Below are 24899 nucleotides of genomic sequence, written 5' to 3'. Positions count from 1 at the left end.
TAAAAACGTAACTACTTATATGTTTAGAAAATCCTGTTCATCCTTTACTACGCATTGCAAATGGAGCGGATCGCCTGTGTAAACATTGCCGCATATTGCTTGTTTGCCATTTGTTTACAACAGCAGACGATAACAGGATGATTTAGAAACAGTATCATATTTCTTATTGTTCTTTGCAAACAATAATAACATAAGGCTCCATCATCACGTAGCTACTTCGTTTATAACGAGCAACACGCTCTGTTTATAAACCCTTGAATTTTCAGACTAAAAATGTTGTAGTTCTAAGTAGTTTGATCATTCTTAGTAGCTCGCGACCAACCCTGTTTATACAGGTATGAACCAAAAAAATTTAGACGTCATGTGACGTGGTTTATCCAATGAGCTTGATTATTGGGATGAATGTATGAAAAACAACTTGGAACACTGATATTAAACGACTTAAATATAACACATTCGGTACATTACTATGTTGATTTCAGAGGTACAAGGGAAAAATATGTCCTTACAGACGAAAAAGCTATGCTTTCTGTGTATAATGATTTAGATTTCTGTTGGTATTCTATTTCTCTTATCATCGAACGGGGATAACTTTAACGAAAATACAGATTTCTTGGATTGGAATTTAGAATCAACAGACGGAAGAATATAAAGTGTGGGTACACAAACAACCGTCGTGCGGCCATAGTGAGCTTGTAAGGTCAGTTTTGCTGATGGTTACTGATACACAAGGATAGAAGACAAAAACCAAGATAGCTGAAATGAGCTTTAAATTCTCGAACTAAACAAGATAAGAAATCTAGGAAACTTTCTTGATTTATTTTATTATGTCTTCCTGAGTACTATAACATAATTCGTGATCCTACAAACTAATCAAAATGTTAGGAGCTAAGAAAGCTAAAGTTTTATCTCACTATCTATATATCATCAATCTATCGATTTATCTAAATATCCGAAATTTCCTTTTGGGAATGAATTTTTGAAAATTTTGTCACATCTGTTTCTTCCTCTTCACTTGTTTCATTTTCTGGAAATATTTTGAATTATTCCCTCAAGATTAAAAAGTTAAGTCTTAACCTATCAGTTTTAGATATGTTATTTAGTTGATTAATTTCTGACATCAAGACGTCTAATATATGTATGTATGTATCAATGTATGTATGTATGTATGTATGCATGCATGTATGCGTGCGTGCGTGCGTGCGTGTGTGTGTGTGTAAAACACAATGACATTGTTACATGGAAACCTTTATGCTAAATTAGTATCAACTAATATCAAGATGTACATTATTTTATAATCCAAACTTTTACGACCAGTGCCGGAGTAAAGTTATGAGGGGCCTAAGGCTAATGGGGGAGGGAATGGTCTAAGTATGTATGGGAATAGAGGGCATTAAGGAGAGCCTGCAAGGGTCTAATACTATAGCTTTATTAGCCTGTGGAGTAATCCGTCCCTGTCTACGACCTTCTAATGTCTTCTAGTTTTTGACAATATCTGTGTAAGACTATAATGTAACTAGAAGAAAATTAAGTGAAAGTCTTGGATTTTAAAATATCAATTATCTTTTTAAATAAACATGAAGATATTAACATTCTAGTGATTTATTTGTAGTTGTGAGTTTTGTAAGGACAGTGGTATTTGAATAAAACTGATATGATAAAACAATGAGCAGGGAACATTCTTTATGTTGTATTGTGAGAAGGTCGACATACACATTTCAGACGATTTTATTCCTTAGTTATACATAAAATGCCCCAAACCTTTTTCTTCTCTTTGATTGTTTCAGTGTTTGTGCTGATTCCGAACAAACTTTTAAATTTCACGATGTACAACACTGTAGAAATTAAGAATTTTTACTTAAACTCTTCTTCTTCTTCTTCTTCTTCCTCCTCTACCTCTTCTTCTTTTTCTTTTTATTATTATTATTATTATTATTATTAAATTTTTGCAATGCATCTTGCTGGATTCCTTAGGAGGTTTCTGGAATGATATGTCATAATAGTTCAGAGACTATATAACTCTATAATGATATGTTTGTAGTATTAAAGAAGGTCTAGAATGACATATTATAGTATTCATGAAGCTCTCAAATGGCATATTATAGTATTCAAGAAGGTCTAAAATGGCATATTATAGTATTCAAGAAACTCTAGAATGACATATTATAGTATTCAAGACTGTGGCGTGACGGGTTGTTATGCCGCCACTGTGGTAGGTGTATTATGGTTGAGGTGGGGTGCTCCCACTATTTTATTTCAATTATTAAAGAAATCCCACCCAGGTTCGATTTTGGTTGCAAGATAAATTAGAGAAGGATAGATGTAAAGCTCTGAGCCCTCAGTCAGCAATGCTGACAGTTAAATGATTGAATACATAACAAAATAAATGTGCAATTCAACGAATAACAATTTAATGACAATTCAATAGTCAAATGATTAAAATTTCCTAAGTACTCCTTCCGCTCGACTCTGTGATAGCCTATTGCATTATTTGATTAGTTGTGTGAGGTAGCTTTCCTCCTGTCCTTGTATTCTACCCATCTGAAGGGGCCCCGACTGGCCGAGTGGTCTAAAGCGCTCTTCGTTACGGATCACTGCCATATTACCTCTGTCTGCATGGGTTCGAGTGTCGGATTCAGCCAATGTGGGTATGTGAGAAATCTTGCCAGTAGCTTCTATATATGGCCTATCGTGTGCTGCAAAATGGCGTTAAACACTACAACAACAATAATAACAAAAATCCTCTGTATATACTTAATGCTTCATGCATATGTACATACTTAATGCTTCATTCCTCTGTACGTACCTAATGCATCATTCCTCTGTAATCACTTAATGCTTCATTCCTCTGTATATACCTAATTCTTCATTCCTCTGTACATACTTAATACTTCATTCCTCTGTACATACTTAATGCTTCATTCCCCTGTATGTACTTAATGCATCATTGATATGTACATACTTAACTCTTCATTCCTCTGTACATACTTAATGCTTCATTCCTCTGTACATACTTAATGCTTCATTGATATGTACATACTTAATGCTTCATTCCTCTGTACATACTTAATGCTTCATTCCTCGCTACATACTTAATGCTTCATTCCTCTGTACATACGTAATGCTTCATTCCCCTGTATGTACTTAATGCTTCATTGATATGTACATACTTAATGCTTCATTCCTCTGTACATACTTAATGCTTCATTCATCTGTACATATTTAATTCTTCATTCATATGTACATACTTATTGCATCATTCCTTTGTACATGCTTACTGCTTCATTCTTCTCTACATACTTAATGCTTCATTCATCTGTGCATACTTAATGCTTCATTGATGTGTACATACTTAATGCTTCATTCATATATGCATACTTAATGCTTCATTGATATTTTTGTACTTAATGCTTCATTCCTCGGTGCGTACTTAATGCTTCATACCTTTGTACAAACTTAACGCTTCTTTCTTCTGTACATACTTAATGCTTCATTGCTCTGTACATACTTAATGCTTCATTCCTCTGTAGATACTTAATGCTTCATTCCTCTGTAGATATTTAATGCTTCATTGCTCTGTACATACATAATGCTTCATTCCTCTGTAGATACTTAATGCTTCATACCTCTGTACATACTTAATGCTTCCTACCTCTCTACATATTTAATGCTTCATTCCTCTGTACATACTTAATGCTTCATTTTTCTGTTCTCGGATTCGGCTAATAAGAGCATGTGAGAAAGCCAGCCATTAGCTTCTCGTGGGTCGGTGGATATTTCCGGGGTACACCAGGGTTCATCCTCCACCATTAATACCGGCTGCCATGTATAGCCTAGCGTGTGCTGATAAACGGCGTTAAACCCTACAACAACAACAACAACAACATCATTCTTCTGTACACACTTAATGCTTCATTCGTCTGTACATACCTAATGATTCATTCATATGTGCATACTTAATGCTTCATTTATATGAACATACTTAATGTTTCATTCCTCTGTACATACTTGATGCTTCATTCCTTTGTACATACTTAATACTTCATTGATATGTACATACTTAATGCTTCATTGAAATGTACATAATTAATGAGTCATTCATCTGTACATACCTAACGCTTCATTCATATATATATACTTAATGCTTCATTCATATCTACATACGTAATGCTTCATTCATCTGTGCATACTTAATGCTTCATTCCTTTGTACATACCTAATGCTTCATTGATATGTACATTCTTAATGCTTCATTTATTTGTAGATTCCTAATGATTGATTCATCTGCGCATACTTACTGCTTCATTCCTCTGTACAAACTTAATGTTTCATTCTACATGCAAACTTAATGCTTCATTCATATGTACATACTTAATGCTTCATTGATATGTACATACTTAATGCTTCATTTATATGTAGATTCCTAATGATTGATTCATCTGCGCATACTTAATGCCTCATTCATCTGTACAAACTTAATGCTTCATTCATCTGTGCATACACAATGCTTCATTCCTCTGTACATGCTTAATGCTTATATTCCTCTGTACATACTTAATTCTTCATTCCTCTGTACATACTTACTGCTTCATTCCTCTGTACATACTTGATGCTTCATTCATCTGTGCATACTTAATGCTTCATTCCTCTGTACATACCTAATGCTTCATACATATGTGCACTCTTAATGCTTCATTCCTGTGTACATGCGTAATGCTTCATTCAGCTGTGCCTACTTAATGCTTCATTCCTCTGTACATACTTAATGCTTCATTCCTCTGTACATACTTAATGCTTCATTCCTCTATAATACTTAATGCTTCATTGATATGTACATGCTTAATGCTTCATTCCTCTGTACATACTTAATACTTCATTGATATGTACATACTTAATGCTTCATTCCTCTGTACATACTTAATGCTTCATTCATCTGTGCATACTTAATGCTTCATTCCTCTGTACATACCTAATGCTTCATACATAAGTGCACTCTTAATGTTTCATTCCTGTGTACATGCGTAATGCTTCATTCAGCTGTGCATACTTAATGCTTCATTCCTCTGTACATACTTAATGCTTCATTCCTCTGTACATACGTAATGCTTCATTGATATGTACATACTTAATGCTTCATTCCTCTGTACACACTTAATGCTTCATTGATATGTACATACTTAACGCTTCATTCCTCTGTACATACTTAATGCTCCATTCCTCTGTACATACTTAATGCTTCATTGACATGTACATACTTAATGCTTCATTCCTCTGTACATACTTAATGCTTCATTGACATGTACATACCTAATGCTTCATTCCTATGTACATACTTAATGCTCCATTCCTCTGTACATACTTAATGCTTCATTGACATGTACATACTTAATGCTTCATTCCTCTGTACATACTTAATGCTTCATTCCTCTATAATACTTAATGCTTCATTGACATGTACATACTTAATGCTTCATTCCTCTCTACATACATAATGCTTCATTGATATGTACATACTTAATGCTTCATTGATATATACATATTTAATGCTTCATTCCTCTGTACATACTTAATGCTTCATTGACATGTGCATACTTAATGCTTGATTCCTCTGTACATAATTAATGCCTCATTCCTCTGTACATACTTAATGCTTCATTGACATGTACATACTTAATGCTTCATTCCTCTGTACATACTTAATGCTTCATTCCTCTGTACATACTTAATGCTTCATTGACATGTACATACTTAATGCTTCATTCCTCTGTACATACTTAATGCTTCATTGACATGTACATACCTAATGCTTCATTCCTCTGTACATACTTAATGCTTCATTCCTCTGTACATACTGAATGCTTCATTGACATGTACATACTTAATACTTCATTCCTCTGTACATACTTAATGCTTCATTCTTCTGTACATACATAATGCTTCATTGATAAATAAATACTTAATGCTTCATTGATATATACATACTTAATGCTTCATTGACATGTAAATACTTAATGCTTCATTGATATACACAAACTTAATCCTTCATTCCTTTGTACATACTTAATGCTTCATTCCTCTGTACATGCTTATTGCTTCATTCCTCTGTAATACTTAATGCTTCATTGATATGTACATACTTAATGCTTCATTGATATATACATAATGTTTCATTCCTCTGTGCAAACTTAATGCTTCATTCTACATGCAAACTTAATTCTTCATTCATTTGAGCATACTTAATGCTTCATTCATATGTACATACTTAATGCTTCATTGATATGGACATACTTAATGCTTCATTTATATGTAGATTCCTAATGATTGATTCATCTTCGCATACTTAATGCTTCATTCATCTGTACAAACTTAATGCTTCATTCATCTGTGCATACTCAATGCTTCATTCCTCGGTAGATACTTAGTGCTTCATTCCTCTGTACATACTTAATGCTTCATTCCTCTGTAATACTTAATGCTTCATTGATATATACATTCTTAATGCTTCATTCCTCTGTACATACTTAATGCTTCATTCATCTGTGCATACTTAATGCTTCATTCCTCTGTACATACCTAGTGCTTCATTCCTCTGTACATACTTAATGCTTCATTCCTCTGTACATACTTAATGCTTCATTTCTCTGTAATACTTAATGCTTCATTGATATATACATTCTTAATGCTTCATTCCTCTGTACATACTTAATGCTTCATTCATCTGTGCATTATTAATGCTTCATTCCTCTGTACATACTTGATGCTTCATTCCTCTGTACATACTTAATGCTTCATTCGTCTGTGCATACTTAATGCTTCATTCCTCTGTACATACCTAATGCTTCATACATATGTGCACTCTTAATGCTTCATTCCTGTGTACATGCGTAATGCTTCATTCAGCTGTGCATACTTAATGCTTCATTGCTCTGTTCATACTTAATGCTTTATTCCTCTTTAATACTTAATGCTTCATTGATATGTACATTCTTAATGCTTCATTCCTCTGTACATACTTATTGCTTCATTACTCTGTAATACTTAATGCTTCATTGATATGTACATACCTAAGGCTTCATTGATATATACATACTTAATGCTTCATCTAAATGTACATAATTAATGCTTCATTCGTCTGTAGATACCTAATGCTTCATTCATATATACATACTTAATGCTTCATTCATATCTACATACGTAATTCTTCATTCATCTGTGCATACTTAATGCTTCATTCTTCTGTACATACATAATGCTTCATTGATATGTACATACTTAATGCTTCATTTATATGTAGATTCCTAATGATTGATTCATCTGCGCATACTTAATGCTTCATTCCTCTGTACAAACTTAATGCTTCATTCTACATGCAAACTTAATGCTTCATTCATATGAGCATACTTAATGCTTCATTCATATGTACATACTTAATGCTTCATTGATATGGACATACTTAATGCTTCATTTATATGTAGATTCCTAATGATTGATTCATCTTCGCATACTTAATGCTTCATTCATCTGTACAAACTTAATGCTTCATTCATCTGTGCATACTCAATCCTTCATTCCTCTGTAAATACTTAATGCTTCTTTCCTCTGTACATACTTAATGCTTCATTCCTCTGTAATACGTAATGCTTCATTGATATATACATTCTTAATGCTTCATTCCTCTGTAAATACTTAATGCTTCATTCATCTGTGCATACTTAATGCTTCATTCCTCTGTACATACCTAATGCTTCATTCCTCTGTACATACTTAATGCTTCATTCCTCTGTACATACTTAATGCTTCGTTCCTCTGTAATACTTAATGCTTCATTGATATATACATACTTAATGCTTCATTCATCTGTGCATACTTAATGCTTCATTCCTCTGTACATACCTAATGCTTGATACATATGTGCACTCTTAATGCTTCATTCCTCTGTACATACTTAATGCTTCATTCCTCTGTACATACTTAATGCTTCATTGACATGTACATACTTAATGCTTCATTCCTCTGTACATACTTAATGCTTCATCACTCTATAATACTTAATGCTTCATTGACATGTACATACTTAATGCTTCATTCCTCTGTACATACTTAATGCTTCATTGATATGTACATACTTAATGCTTCATTCCTCTGTACATACTTAATGCTTCATTGACATGTACATACCTAATGCTTCATTCCTCTGTACATACTTAATGCTTCATTCCTCTGTACATACTTAATGCTTCACTGACATGTACATACTTAATGTTTCATTCCTCTGTACATAATTAATGCTTCATTCCTCTGTACATACTTAATGCTTCATTGACATGTACATACTTAATGCTTCATTCCTCTATAACACTTGATTCTTCATTGACATGTACATACTTAATGCTTCATTCCTCTGTACATACATAATGCTTCATTGATATGTAAATACTTAATGCTTCATTGATATATACATACTTAATGCTTCATTGATATGTAAATACTTAATGCTTCATTGATATGCACATACTTAATGCTTCATTCCTCTGTACATATTTAATGCTTTATTCCTCTATAATACTTATTGCTTCATTGACATGTACATACTTAATGCTTCATTCCTCTGTACATACATAATGCTTGATTGATATGTACATACTTAATGCTTCATTGATATATACATACTTAATGCTTTATTCCTCTGTACATACTTAATGCTTCATTGATATGTAAATACTTAATGCTTCATTGATATATACATACTTAATGCTTCATTCCTTTGTACATACTTAATGCTTCATTCCTTTGTACATACTTAATGGTTCATTCCTCTGTACATACTTATTGCTTCATTCCTCTGTAATACTTAATGCTTCATTGATATGTACAAACTTAATGCTTCATTGGTATATACATACTTAATGCTTCATTCCTCTGTACATACTTAATGCTTCATTCATCTGTGCATACTTAATGCTTCATTCCTCTGTACATACCTAGTGCTTCATTCATCTGTGCATACTTAATGCTTCATTCCTCTGTACATACCTAATGCTTCATTCCTCTGTACATACTTAATGCTTCATTCCTCTGTACATACTTAATGCTTCGTTCCTCTGTAATACTTAATGCTTCATTGATATATACATACTTAATGCTTCATTTATATGTGCATACTTAATGCTTCATTCATCTGTACATAGTTAATGCTTCGTTGATATGTACATACATACTGCTTCATTCATCTGTATATACTTAATGCTTCATTCATCTGTACATAATGCTTCATTGATATGTACATAATTAATGCTTTATTCATCTGTGTACTCTTAATGCTTTATTCCTTTGTACATACCTAATGCTTCATTCCTCTGTACATACTTAATGCTTCATTCCTCTGTACATACTTAATGCTTCATTCATCTGTGCATACTTAATGCTTCATTCCTCTGTACATGCCTAATGCTTCATACATATGTGCACACTTAATGCTTCATTCCTCTGTACATGCGTAATGCTACATTCATCTGTGCATACTTAATGCTTCATTCCTTTGTACATAATTAATGCTTCATTTCTTTGTACATACTTAATGCTTGATTCATCTGTGCTCTCTCAATGCTCCATTCATCTCCGCACACTTAATGCTTCGTTCGTCTGTACATACCTAATGCTTCATTACTCTGTTCATACTTAATGCTTCATTCCTCTGTTCATATGTAATGTTTCATTCATATGTGCATACCTAATGATTCATTCCTGTGTACATACTTAATGATTCTTTCATATGTGCATGCTTAATGCTTCATTTATATGTGCATACTTAATGCTTCATTCCTCTGTATCATACTTAAAGCTTCAGTCATATGTACCTACTTAATTCTTCACTCCTCTGTATATACTTAATTCTTCATTCCGCCGAACATGCTTAATGCTTGATTCATCTCCGCATACTTAATGCTTCTTTTTTTTGTACATACTTAATGCTTCATTCATCTGGGCACTCTTAATGCTTCATTCATGTCCGCATTCTTAATGTTTCATTTCTTTGTACATACTTAATGCTTCATTCATCTGTGTACCCTTAATGCTTCATTCATCTCCGCATACTTAATGCTTCCTTCATATGTACATACTTAATGCTTCATTTATCTATACATATTTAATGCTTCAATCATCTCTACGTAATGCTTCATCTGAAGATACTTATTGCTTCATTCATCTCTACATAATGTTTCATCTCTACATATGTAATGCTTCGTTCATCTGTTTATACTTAATGCTTCATTCATCTGTGAAAAATGGCGTTAAACCCCACAACAACATCATTCATCTGTACATAATGTTTCATCTCTACATATGTAATGCTTCATTCATCTGTTTATACTTAATGCTACATACATCTCTACAAACTTAATACTTCATTGGTCTAACATACATAATGCTTAATTTTAAAACCATTCGTGCTCTACAGTGTTCGACCTTGTCCTCTTTAATTTGATTCACCTATCGAGGTCATGATATACTTTCCAGTCATCGATTTCCTTCCTTTGTTAGGTTTCACACGGTGACTGATTACACTGTATCGGATTACCAGCACATATCAAAAAGTGCTTTCAGGTATATTTTATAAGTTAATAAATAACTTCCTGATCCTTTAAACGATGACTATAACGACTCTGAAACTCAAACATGCATTTACAATCAATGTTTACATGTATGTTTAACTTACACGAAAAAGTCAGATGCGTCAGTGACTGGTGATAGTCTGGTTGTGTTACACTTTATATAATCATCTCACTGAAATATTATCTGATTGGCTCACCAATGCATAAACAAATTCAAAATAAATTTTCAGTGCCCCATTTCATAGTGGTAATTAAATTATTTTAAACGGAGAAACAGTGAATCAATTCATTTCAAGCACAACCGGGAAACACTTTTAAAAAAATAGGTTACAATAAAGGCCCTCCTAGGTCAGACGACCTTCTAGGTATGATGCCTCACGTGTACGTGGTGATCTCCCTGTTGTTACCTGTCCGACATAAGGGTACATTTTATATGTACTAGAATGAGGAATTATGGCTTTAAATATTGTGGTTAAAATTAAAAGAGTAAAATAAATATTTTTCTTCAATAAAACCACAGTGAAATTAGCACCATCCAGAAATGCAATATAATGATTTCTAAATCAGAGCTTAACAAAGATGTCGTTCATTAAACATCCCCACGTCTTTTCATATTACATTTGCCAATGTATGATTTGCAAAAACTTACCTTAAAGATATTGGTGAAACGATATAAAATTAAAAAATATCCAAGGACTAGCAACAGAGAAAGGAGTAAAAGTTTGAAATCGTCCTGAACGTGGCTATAACGTTTTAGCTCAGTATAACATAACGAAGTTATAATTTCCTTAAAACTATTGATATGCAATACAAAGAAAATAGAGAGTATGTTTTATTACGTACCATTTAAAAGAGTAAAATCAACATTTTTAATAAACAACGCATGTCAAACAAAGTAGCACGGGTGACAGATTTATCCTTCTGCTTTTAGAATCATCTTTATTTATCGGTCTAGCATCAAAAGTCCAAAATTCATTAACAAAAAACCCTGGTCTGCCAATGACTTTCCACAGTATGGCATACATATTTTAGAACATTTTTTTCCTTTAAAAACAAAATAAAACGTTCCTTTATAAATCCAATTAATTTCAACAAAGAAAGGAATAGATGTGACAATTTTCAAGTACCATGAAAATTACAACACCTTTTTTAATTTTAAGATAGCCTAAATAACTTTTTGTGCTGAAGGAGATTGAAAATATTTGAAAATGTTAAAATAAGGAAATCAAACTTCTTCAGTGCCTATGTGAAATGCGACATCCTTCACTTGGGAGATCGGCCATCTTGTGCAGATCTTTTCATTGCCATAAAATGAGACGCAACTCCAGCGCCACAGTAAGATAAGCACAATATGAGGGAAAACATACAGTGAAACTCATCTAAGGAAGGTCATGGGTCATATTCACCAAGCGATAGTGAAAAAATGTCCAGCTGTTGTTAAAAACAAGGTTGTTGATGTTTTAGGGTTAAAAGCCATTTGCGGCACAAGATAGGCTATACATGGCGGCCAGTATTAATGGTGTAGGAAGAACGCTTGAAAACCCTGAAAGAACCACCGACCCACGAGAACCTACCGGCAAGCTTTCTCACATACCCACATTCAGGGACTTTCAACTTTTTGGGGGGGTGGGGAGTGGGGCAAAACCTGAGGGGCTAGTTAATTATCGTATATAGGCAACAGCACTTTTACATTTTACAGTGTATGCAAATTCGGGGGGAGGGGGCCATCAATTTTCTGATAAGAATGATCATAAATCCTTATGTCTTCTTACCTGTAACTATTGCAAAAGGAAAGGACACGTTATTTCTGATTGGTACAAATTTAAAAATAAGCAACAGAATCAAGACAGACCTATTCCAAATGCACTTATTTATCATAGGTCAATGTAACGGTCGTGTATTGAAAGCAATACATATGTTGTGTCTAATAAACCCCACTCTGGTTTCATTATGGAGAATTATAAACCATTCATGTCGAAGAGTTCTATATCACTCATGAGTGATTAGACAACGACCTAGCTGGAGATAAGGTTGTGGTTAATCCATTTGTAACTGACTAGCCTTGTTTGGATCAGAAAGTCGATCCTATTGAAAAAGAATTCCCTGATTTATACCCAGCTTGTGCAGTTACTAGAGCTACGGCAAAGAAAGCTCTTGAGAATGATATTGATCAGGAAAGTAGTCCTTTAGTTAACACATGTATTGGTCAGGCTTTTGATGATGTCACTTTAACTCCTTGTTTGGATCAATCACAGGGTATTGATCACAGTGATGCTCTTTTAACTACTCAATCTCTTTATTCTAATCAACATATTCCTGCATTTAACAAATCATTTAGCAGAATAATGGTAGAGTGTGTCGGTCCCTTACCTAAGACCAAGACACGAAACCAATTCTTGTTGACCATTATGTGTGCGTCAACAAGATTCCCAGAGGCAATTCCTTTGATAACTATTTTGATAAATATTTGAAAATGTGATTTTTTTATATACTCAGTTTGGCCTTCCCAAATCTGTCCAATCTGATTAAGGGTCAAATATTATGTTTGGAATTTTCCAGCTAATTATGCTTTAATTTAGTATTCAAAAATTCAAGTCAAAGTGAAATTATGGTTCGACAAAACTACAATGTACAGAACTCTTGAGTCTGGTAATGGGGTTCTGTCTCTCTTGCTCATTCTTCAAACTTTTCTTCAGATTAAGTATTACTGCCCTTACAAAGTTAAGAAGAAAATGAATGACTTAAATTATAATAATAATACTCCTGTGATGTAAATAAATTAATGGAGTACCAGTCTGTTGAGAGAGTTAGCTAGGTTAATCATGCAATTAATTTAGTTGTACCTGTCTCACTCACTGAGGATTTAAGCGAAGGAATGCAATCGGACTCTACTGATATTCGAGTGACAAATCTTCGGAATTCAGAAATTATAAATAATCTGGACCAGAAACTTTCACATTTGCAACAACAAAAAAGGAATGAACTTAAACAATTAATTGAATATAAGCACTTATTTCTGGATGTTCCTTCAAGAAGAAACAAAATCTACCATGAGATTGAAATTGTAAATTCCACAAATGTGAAACAACACCCGTACAGGATAAACCCTCTCCAACAGGTATACTTGAAAATAGAAATTCAGTATTTGCTGGAAAATGATTTTATTGAGCTGAGTAAAAGTAACTGAAGTTCACCATGTTTACTTGTTCCGAAACAAGATAAAACTTTCTGCATTGATAAAATTGGAAATGCAAAGTATGTCGCCAAATTTGACCTTCTGAAAAATTTTTGACAAATTCCACTGACGGAAATTTCGGTATTCGTGACTCCAGACCAATATAAAGTGATGCCGTTTCGGATGAAGGGTTCGCCACATACCTCTGGTCTGGATAATTGATGATGTCATCATCTAAAACGACACCTGGAAAGAACATTTAGTGACAATTCTGTAATTCTTTGACAGACTCACTGATGCAAGTTTGACAATCAGTTTCCAAAAAAGTTTTGCAAATCTTGTGTAATATTTCTAGGACATTGTGGGACATATAAAGGCCATTTTGAAATCTATAAAGACGTGGCATAGATTCTGCTGATGCTGAAGGTATTTCTTGTAAATGAGTTGTGTTGTGTTTAGATGAATTTATTAAAATTGATTACCTGGAAAAATAGTATGTCTAAACATAATACTGAACGAACTTCAAATAGTTAAGGTTGAAAGCAATGAAATTTGTGAAGAAATTATCAATACTATTGTCATTAATTAAAAATTTGGGTGAATGGATATAACGACGATACTTGTAAAGAAGGAAGGTTTCTCACTGTAGACACTGGGCATAGCAACTTGCTGTCAGTGCATTGGCTGAAGCAATTTTTTAAAAAATTCTTCCTCATTCCAAAGAGGAACAAAATTATCACAGCATACCATATACAACTACTTAAGTCCTTGAAAATTAGACGAAAGTTACATTCATTGATCGACATATAGGGATCATCAAATAATCCCCGTATTACGTCACGATAAAATGTGTGCAGAGCCATGGTTGGAAGAACTAGTATGGCAGAGAAGGAACGAAACGAGCTCTCATATTATGCAAATGAATTACCAGATTAAGCACGCGCTCGCTATTAGTCAAAGTAAAAAGGCATTAAACATTATTACTTTGTACCTGATCTATATAAACTCAATTCAAGATGGATACTATTTGTCTTTTTGTTTGTTTTTGGTTATTGTTTTGTAAATTTTCTCGGAAGGCGATATTTTCTACGGGCCTCTTGGCATTTTGTTCAAAGCCTATGTCTGTTAATTTTATTACAAAATTGGATTGTTTTATTTTTTATAAAACATTTTGATTTTTTTGATGACAGTGGCTTTTTATCTTTAATTTGTTGTGTTCATTTCTACGTTTTACTAAGGACACTCATGTTTGTTTATGCTCCACTTTCCCAACATCCCGTCTTCTCTTTAATACAAATGTATGTTTTTTTTTCTCCATTATGACACCTGTGTAATTAAACATTTTCAACTGTTCACGCGATCCATCCGTACATGTACATTTGACTATGCTGCGATGTTGAAAAAGTTGTTCTACATTTTATCACACCTTAAAAGCCATTTCTAAGGCAAGACAGGAAGTGAAGACATTACCTATATTTAAGAATCTTTTTAAATGAAACTACACACTATATTGAAGGAACATTTGTGGACCGTTTTGTCGTTTACATTGTACTACTTTCTGCTTCAAGCTCCTGACGAAAACTACCATTATTCCATCGGCTGATATAAAATTGAGTTGAATGTGTACACTTTTTACCAGTTTAAACGTTATTTTCTTGAACATATTCACATTGTCTTAGAACTAGTTTTGTGAAATTTATAAATGCAGAATATGTCAAACTGAATATACGGACAACAGCACCATGGCGTATTTCTGTATTTATTTCGTGAAGCGATTGTTAAGACTGTTAATTTTGTTCTTTCTTCGTTTTTTACTCACAAAGGCTCAAACTCAATTTTGTCTTTTTGCAATTCGGAGTTTTCTTTCTTTGTTCATTACCAAATAATGCAAAAACTATATTTTCTGTCCGTCATTTAATCTTATTTTCTACTTTGAATTGAAACATATACTCTCTCTCTCTCTCTCTCTCTCTCTTCTACCAGATACAAAAGACAGCGTCTGACGTCATTAGTCAATATTCCACTTGGTAACACCAATACGTAGAATAGAAGTTGGTTACCAATATACGAAATGTTTCTACCAAATGTAGTTTATTGCACTCGCCCTTTCATCAGTAGATAGACTTAAAGATAGATGGGTCAATGGAAGGACGGAGAGTATCATTTTATTCACAAGATAAAAGCGTGCAGCTATTAAGCATCCGTATCCACCAGAATTAGATGATAATTTGCATACGACATTCGTTTTGTATATGACCAAACAATTCAAAATAAAATGAAACATAAATGAGAAAACAAAAATTTCAGTCTTTCAGTTTAAAACAAATGAACGTTTTCATTTATATTTATTGTGGCTGTTCGGGTTTGTTGCAACATTCGTTAAATTGAAAACTAGCGCTTACCATATTACTTCCATTATTAAAGTTATTTAACGAAGTTCTTTAACACATTTTAATAGACAATTAATCGTTGGCGAAATATTATACTTATAGTCCTTAACGTTTGAAAGTTTCATAATATCCATAGTATTATTCTGCGATTGCTAAACAGTTGTACACAAATCAGCCCCAAACATATGGCTGAGGGTATGGAAATGATTGGTTGTTTCTATAGCAACGGCTTTATTGAATGGCTTACTGCTTCTTCTTATTTGTCTGAAGACCATGTTAAGTTTAAGATCTATCTCTATTTTCCTTTGTTCTGTCTACAGGAGCTAAATTCTAATTTGCATATGTATTAGTAATGTCCTAGCGTAGCGTGCAACCCGCCCATGTACTCGAATCTAAAAGGTTCAGAATCGTGATCAGAATTTGCGGGTAGATATTGTTTTATAAATTTATATTAAACATTGAGCCCAAGTGCGCGGATCTAACACCCACCAGTTACTCCATCAAGTCGTTCTCCCGCCACTCTCGCGGATGTGGAATTGCTGTCATCACAATGAACTCCATGATCAAACGTCTTAACCACACCACAACTTTCAATTTCTACCACACATCGTTTGAACTAGTCCAAACCAGACTGGAACAAAGGTCAGTCCATTTTTTCTTCCCATACCGCCCTCCTCTTAGTAGAGAAAACAAGCTGACTGAATCTCTCTTTTTGGAACAGTTTCCAAATCTCCTGTAGTATGGAAATTTGATAGGTGGCAATCTGATTATTCTTGAAGATTTCAAATTTCACTTTCACTGTCCCGGAAACCCAAACACATCAAAATTCCTAGATTCCATTAATGTTTTCAACCTCAAACAGTCAGTTAACCAACCCACCATAAACATGGTCACATTTTAGACTGGATTCTTCATAGACCTGATGATAATATTCTACGTTCCTCCCTGGTATCCAACGAACTTGCATCATATTACCTCTGCATTATATGCCATCTTGACGTATCAGTCCCTAACCCTCCACCATTATTTGCTACTAAGAGAAACCTCCGTATGATAAATAGAACCAAACTAATGCATGACATCCAAGCAAACCTAACAACTTGCCTACCTCCTACAGCAGAAGAACTCGATAACTGCCTGCGTTCATTGCTCGACAAAGATGCCCCAGCTACCAAGTGCAGAGTATCAATTCAAAAGTTTCTCCATGTTCTCCAAGGTATAGCAATGTTAGGGACCAGCTTCGCACTGCTAAAAGAGACAGCCGTAAAGCTTGATCCAGTTCCAACATCACTGCTGCTTGAGTGCTTAGATCCAGTATTGCGTTCACTAACTGATGCTATTAATACCCCTTTCTCTCATCCGGGGATATCCCATCATTTTTCAAAACTGCCATTGTAAAGCCTCTACTAAAGAAACCAACACTCGACCATAACGATTTAAAGAACTATCGCCCAGTTTCTGATCTCCCATTCATATCAATAATCTTAGAAAAGGTTGTTCTATCCCAGCCTGTATCTCATCTGAATTCAAACAGTCTTTTTAGCAATGTACAATCTGCATATCGCCCTTGCCACAGTACTGAAACTACACTTCTAAAAGTAGTCAATGATATTCTCTCTGCTTTGGATAGCGGAAAGATTACAGTCCTCACCCTTCTTGATTTATCTGCAGCATTTGACACAATAGACCATGATTTATTACTTCACCGTCTCCAACGTGTATTTGGCATTCATGATACAGCCTTACTGTGGTTCAAGTCCTATTTGGTCAACAGGACACAAATTGTGTCTGCAAATGGAATACACTCCAGCCCAGTTAATCTATGTCAATGATATTCTCTCTGCTTTGGATAGCGGAAAGATTACAGTCCTCACCCTTCTTGATTTATCTGCAGCATTTGACACAATAGACCATGATTTATTACTTCACCGTCTCCAACGTGTATTTGGCATTCATGATACAGCCTTACTGTGGTTCAAGTCCTATTTGGTCAACAGGACACAAATTGTGTCTGCAAATGGAATACACTCCAGCCCAGTTAATCTATGTCAATGATATTCTCTCTGCTTTGGATAGCGGAAAGATTACAGTCCTCACCCTTCTTGATTTATCTGCAGCATTTGACACAATAGACCATGATTTATTACTTCACCGTCTCCAACGTGTATTTGGCATTCATGATACAGCCTTACTGTGGTTCAAGTCCTATTTGGTCAACAGGACACAAATTGTGTCTGCAAATGGAATACACTCCAGCCCAGTTAATCTATGTTGTGGTGATGTGAAATCATGGATGACATATAACAAGCTACGGATGAATAATGATAAAACTGAGGCCATTCTGATCACAACATAAAGACTTTCTCAGTAATATCCTTTACCTCAACAATAAATATCAGTAGCACCAACATTAAATTCACACAGTCAGTACGAAACCTAGGTGTCACTCTGGACAGTACTCACTCGTTGCACCATGTCATGAACATATGCAAGGCTGCATATCTTGAGCTGAGACGCATCAGCTTCATTCACAAATATCTTTCAGTTGATGCCAATAAAACACTTGTATGTTCATTAGTACTTTCAAGACTGGACTATTGTAACTCAATTCTGTCTGTTTCATCTCAATATCATCTTCAGAAACTTCAAAAAGTTCAAAACACAGCTGCTCGGATCATACTTAGATTACCACGATCAGAGCACACGTCCCCGCTGCTCCGTACCCTACACGGGCTATCAATTCGATCCAGAATCAAACACAAAATTTGTTCTCTGTACTACGTTTCAGTGACGGACTCCAGTCCAACATTCCTATCCGACCTCACTCAAGTGTACACACCAGCAAGATACTTACGCTCCTCTTCTGACAATCGTATACTCATTATTCCCTCAACGAAAATGAAGTCATATGGACAACCTTCTTTTGGATACCAGGGTCCAGCAACGTGGAACAAATTGCCCACTTAGACACAAAGACACAGTGATCCCATTCAAGAGTGCTCTTAAAACTCACTTATTTCGACTGCAAGAACAAAATTAAAGACCTAATAATGTTCCCTACCTTAAATATTTACAGCATGTTTTTATGTTTTCTAATTTTATGGTGTTTGTTTTCTGTAATAATATCATTATATATGTTTTTATATTATAGGTGTTGTCTAATGTTGTAAAGCGCTTAGAGCGTCTGATGATTAGGCACTATACAAAGTCCTCATTATTATTATTATTATTATTATTATTATTATTATTATTATTATTTATGTTATGACTTTGTTTCAGGTGACAGAAGATGTCTTGCTTACAGTCTATTCATATTTTAGACTAGATGCAATCCCGATGCTATAAAATTATGAGGTCATACCAGTGTGGACGATTGCATTCACCTGTAAATAAGATTTCGTCGGTTCAGGTGTGAACATCAACGACATCCAAATGATCTTGTGGTTTTCCAGCAGTGTCCCGGATCCTTCTTTATAGCCTAAGATATAATATGGAAGGGAATCCTATGTCTGATATCCATATACGTAGCTCGTTCTAACTGCAATCTCTAGCGCTGTTTTGAACATTTTGAGGTCGAATATGAGGATGAGGGTGAGCAGACGATACTCTGTAATTAGCTTATCATTGTTGACATTATCAACGATATGTTTGTGGATGAATTATATTTTGTTCGTGGATCCAATCGGCTCTTCCCGTAGGCGAAGTTACGCATTATCAATCCTGATAGAAAACATTGGAAATGAAACGCAAATTACACGAACGAGCTTTCAGTCACTTACTGGTGTTTCAAAATTAAGCATCAGGTCAACCTCATATGACTCCGACCAGGAAGGTTACGTTTCCTCTGAGTGTCCTGGACTTTTGCCACCACTAAATATCAGAGATGAACAAAAATGGCTTCCAATCGAAAATGAAAACAAGATGTTCGTTTTCTCTGCCTATTTTGACGAGATTGACGGGAAGCCATACGTTCGCTTAATCGGCCTTAGACAGGATGGATTTCAATCATTTTTCTGCCATTTGTGGTTTAGCACAACCCGGTCAAAAAAGTTTTATCTGAAGATTATAATGGGCAGCTCAGCATTGATTGCAAATGAATATTCTAAAAGGTAAAGTGTACTATTATTAATTGCAGATAATATAAATTGAAAGTTTACAGTATATACTGCGTGCATACATTGTAAGTTCACAGTATATACTGCATCCATCATGCAGCTGATGCTTATCAATAGTTGTATCCAAAAACACTTGCTCAATTTTACATGCTTTCGGGTTTAATTTTCTTTGGATTTTAAAAGAGGTCTTCTTTCGTCAGTAAGGTAAACTACGTGGATTCGTTCCATATACATCTAAACGTCTGAAAATGGGTATTCGTAAGTAAGATAAATGACGTGGGTTCGTTCCATAAGGAAACGTCAAAAATGTTTTGCATGATGGTTATTTTAACATCTGTTTGTTTTTTTGACGCAAACTTAAGAATTTTGAGAATTTTCTTTTCAAATCTGAATTACTTTTATAAATCTTACTTTTCGAGGATAAGTTCAAAAACATATAACCCTTTAGTTTTACGCGTATATGTTTAAAGATTTTCTTCCCAACTGCAAAATCTATTTATCGATCTATCTATTTATATCTGTCTGTCTATCTATCTATATATCTATCCATCTATCTATCTAGCTATCTATTTATCTATCTATCTATCTGTCTGTCTGTCATCTGTCTCTCTGTCTGTCTGTCAGTATGTCTGTCTGTCTGTCTATCTATCCATCTATCTATTACCAGTGTTCACGCCAGTCTTTTGAATGATGTATATTCCTGCAGAAGAAATATAAACATTGACTTATACACGTGTCAGAAATCATACATGTATTTCTTTTTTCTAATTTTTGTAGGTATACTGCTGTTTATTACTTGTGCCCATTACCAAATAACAGTGTACCACATGCCGTATCCATAGTGACGACCAAATGCCAAGACCCTTTAAATAGTCTTCCAGTCCAGCCATGGAAACAAAATGTTCAGATAATACGAAATTTTACCGTGTGTGTGTCTCCTCTTAATATGAATTACAGTAGAGCCTATGAAATAGTTGAATGGTTAGAGCTCAACCGCATGCTTGGTGCGGACTACTTTATTATATACAATTATTCGTCCGCATTCAACATTCGAAAAGTGTTGAAACTGTATTCAGATCGAGGCTTAGTGGAGGTGGTACAATGGCCGCTTCCGATGATCGTGGATACCTGGCCACCATCCGAAAAAGATCCTGAAGTTGCATATTTTGGTCAAATGGCGGCTCTCAACGACTGCCTTTATAGAAGTAGGCCTAACACCAAGTTCCTGGTTAATATTGATATTGACGAATTTATAATTCCAAGAGGCGAGAAAAGTTACAAATGGGTGGACATGTTAAAACAATTACCAGAAGCAAGTGGATATATTATTCGCAACACATTTTTCCGAAAAGACTGGCCTGACTATCTTGGAGCCGGTAATAAGTCATTGGTATCTGCAAGCTATGTTAATGACTTAGACAGGTATATCCTGGTAACTTTAAAAAAACTTCAGAGAGAAAGTGTAATTCTGCCTGGTGGACAGAGAAGTAAATACGTAGTAAAGGCGAACGATGCTGTTAGCATTAGGGTTCACGATATTTGCCAATATAGAAAAGGGCAAAACTCCCATGTTGTTGATCCCAGTGTTGGGTTACTCCATCATTACCGCAATTGGTTTAAGCCTCATGAGGGAATTAGGGTATTAGATACAAGGATGCTTCTGTACCAGGATGAACTTGTGCATCGGATCCGTTCCATATGGTCGAAATTGGAAGGTGTTTCTCTCGACCTGCAGACAGTAGATAAACAAATATAGCTCTTTAGATGAAATTCATTGAATACCATTACTTTGCAAATGGAACAACTTATTCCCTAACTTTATTCGTTGTCGCTGGCAGTTGTGAATAAGCTGTCATCTGCTAATTAAGGCATATTTTGGTTTGTCTGTAATTGATTATTATCAACGCATGTTTTGGACTATTGTCCATCATGCTGGAGAGCAGCTTGTACTCATTAAAAGCCAGAATAGACTGAATTTCTGGAGAATTTATTTCTTGTTCAAATTTGATCATAATACATTAGGAGCCATTAACTTGCAAACACAGCCCCCACCCTACGTTCAGCATCAAAAGAGACACAAGTCGCCTTATTACAGGATTCCAGATATTCCAATACCGGTCTCGCCTACACAACCAGGACATATCTTTTCGGCAAGCTTGGTACGGTGGCCCATATGGCCAGCAATTAATATACCAGCACATTCCAGTAATCATTACGCTTTAATCACTGATTCATGGTACCATTACAGGACCTTTGGCGATTCAGGCAGGGAAAACTGTACAGCTTCGGCACCGACAACCCGGCACCGATTACAACGATGGTCCACTCTTCAATAATTGGTACCATTCCGGACCATCAAATATTCGAGCAGGAAGCCCTTGACAGATCCTGAAAAAGTCCCAGCTTTGTCACAGCTCAGTAAAATCTGATAATTGCACATTTGGCATCCGTTTTTTCTCTTGAAGTTCAGATATTATCTTAAACGCACCAACGATGCATTCTCTTGCAGAAGGAGTGTTTTCAGTAGAACCATAAAAAGCGCTTAAAATGCCATGACAGTAACCAGCACCCGGCCCTGCCCAGTGAGTTTCATCAAGGCATAGGCTGTATTTCTTAATGACACGTACAAGCGGAGAAAAAAATCAAGCATAGTAAAATATAACATAAATTTATTTTAAAGCATAATTATATTAAAAATGAAGGGAAATACTTTTATTTATTTTTAAAGAGATACATTCTTGCAAATCATAAATAGAGTTTAGGTAGAAGGGAGATTTGGGACCACACAGTTCTCTCCACTATGTTCTTCAAAATAATTTGTCCCCAAAAGGTGTCTTTAAAAAATTATTTCACTTCTATGAGTATTCTGACGCCACACACCATTCAAATTCTACAGCCATGAGTTTGGCTTTAACATTTTAATTTGACCATGCAAAGAGACAACATAGCTGTCCTGGAAATTATGACATTAATCTAAGAATGGTTCTTAGCGTAGAAAATAGAAACAATGACTTTCTTAAATCTGACTAAAAAATATAAAGAAGAGGATAAGTCAATACTCTTCAGAAAAGTTGGATTATGATTCTTTTCTAACCTTTAAAAGCAATGCATTTAGCAGTTGCTATTTTTATTGTACATGCCAAAGGTGTAATTTTTTTAATCAGTATGTCTGAAATTAATCAATGAATATTTAGTTAAAAATAAAATATTTCAATTTGTCAAATAAGCAATGGATACAACCATATTTTATACCACTGATAATGAGAGGGATTATTTAGTATACACGCAGATGAGAACATGCAAATATAGCCTGTTCCAACCCATTTAATGGACGTGAAGAGAGAGAGAGAGAGAGTACTTTTGTACCAGAACATGCTGATTTCTATTGATTCACAGTTAATATCTCTTCTAAACGATGAAGTCAGAGAACCTCCGATTAGCATGCAACTGTGTTTTTTTTCTGGTGCCCTATGATACAACACAGTTTCATATCATATTTACCTAACGTTGATATCATAGAAAATTGTAATGTACAAATTTTACTCGATTTCCATGTTGTAACTTAAACTATTGGATGTATTTTGAAAACAGCTTTACACAGTATATAGCAATAATAGACTGCGCACTTGTTTTATTCAATAGTCAGGTACTTAGTTGAAACGCCTAGACCTTAAAATGGAGTAATATTGAATTCTTTCTTCATTTTTTTAACTCGAACTTTCAATACTTTACTTTGAATTTTTATGTCTTACTGCCTGAAATGAATAAAGTCTATCAACATTACAATTTAATGTTTCGCATTTTTTGTTGTTTTAAGTGTATCTGCCCACGTGTGTTATGGTCCCTCGTCTGGCGTGTGTCGTCAGAAATTGCTTCTGTAAACTTTTTTTTCAAAAACCATTAGACCCATTTCAAATCAAACTTGTTAGAGAACATTCTACTATGAAGACCATTGAACTTTGTACAAATTATTCCGTTTCACTTTCAAACGTTGTCGCTATTATTAAAAATTAAAAAGCTCTAAACGACATCTTAAACACTTTTGAAGAGAAGTCTTCATTTCCTTTATATAAAAATGCCAGTCCACCAACAAACATGGCCACCATAGCAAAACAACGAAAAGATTCAAACGACTTCTTTTAAAGAAAAACACTTAAACAAAGTTGACCATATTTGACAGAATGCATTTTGGTACGAAGGCCTTTGAAATTTATACAAATGATGATGATTTGCCGTCAAACATGGACGCAGTTTCTAAAATTAGGCAAGCTTATAAACTACTATTTTTCGAAAATAGCTTGGCGGTATTTGCCTACATTTTACAGGACGCATTTAGGAGTAGAAGTCTTTTAACTTTGTTTAACTGATGTGACCAGCCATTTAGTCTAGCTGCTGTTGCTAAATGAATAATACAATTTTTAATGGATTTTTCTCAACAACCACTGAAAAGACTTGGATCAAAGTTGAGAGAAAGACACTTTCAGCAACTACTTTGAATAAATCGCTATACAAAAATTGATTTAACAGTTACGTTTGTTAATAAAACGAGAGCACATTTTAAAAGACTACCTTCATCAATGTACTGAGCAGAGATTGATCAAATTTT

The 24899-nt window shown here is 34.6% G+C and overlaps 1 protein-coding gene across 2 annotated transcripts; it reads left to right on the top strand.

Annotated features, from left to right (window-relative positions):
* The first annotated feature begins 285 nt into the window (after positions 1-285).
* Positions 286-24079, top strand: LOC149783045 (uncharacterized). 2 transcript variants are annotated; one of them, XM_089934642.1, is made up of 3 exons: positions 286-700; positions 19458-20287; positions 21071-24079. In XM_089934642.1, the coding sequence occupies exons 2-3, from the start codon at positions 19758-19760 to the stop codon at positions 22047-22049; spliced, it is 1509 nt and encodes a 502-aa protein (XP_089790768.1). In that variant the 5' UTR covers positions 286-700; positions 19458-19757; the 3' UTR covers positions 22050-24079. The 2 variants fall into 2 exon arrangements, with proteins under 2 accessions (XP_089790768.1, XP_089790769.1); XM_089934643.1 differs by lacking the exon at positions 286-700 and adding an exon at positions 2481-2648.
* Positions 24080-24899: the final 820 nt, after the last annotated feature.

This window comes from Sinohyriopsis cumingii, chromosome 15 (assembly GCF_028554795.1).
Source record: "Sinohyriopsis cumingii isolate HCF-2022 chromosome 15, ASM2855479v2, whole genome shotgun sequence".
Lineage (NCBI taxonomy): Eukaryota > Metazoa > Mollusca > Bivalvia > Unionida > Unionidae > Sinohyriopsis > Sinohyriopsis cumingii.
Note: the sequence above shows the minus strand (reverse complement) of the source record. Positions and strands in the feature narration are given on the sequence as shown.

Excerpts from the sequence above, each read along its gene's own strand:
- LOC149783045 (XM_089934642.1), top strand. The coding sequence starts at position 19,758 with ATGAGGATGAGGGTGAGCAGACGATACTCTGTAATTAGCTTATCATTG. Across the intron at positions 20,288-21,070 it reads GCAAATGAATATTCTAAAAG|GTATACTGCTGTTTATTACT; the intron begins GTAAAGTGTACT and ends TAATTTTTGTAG.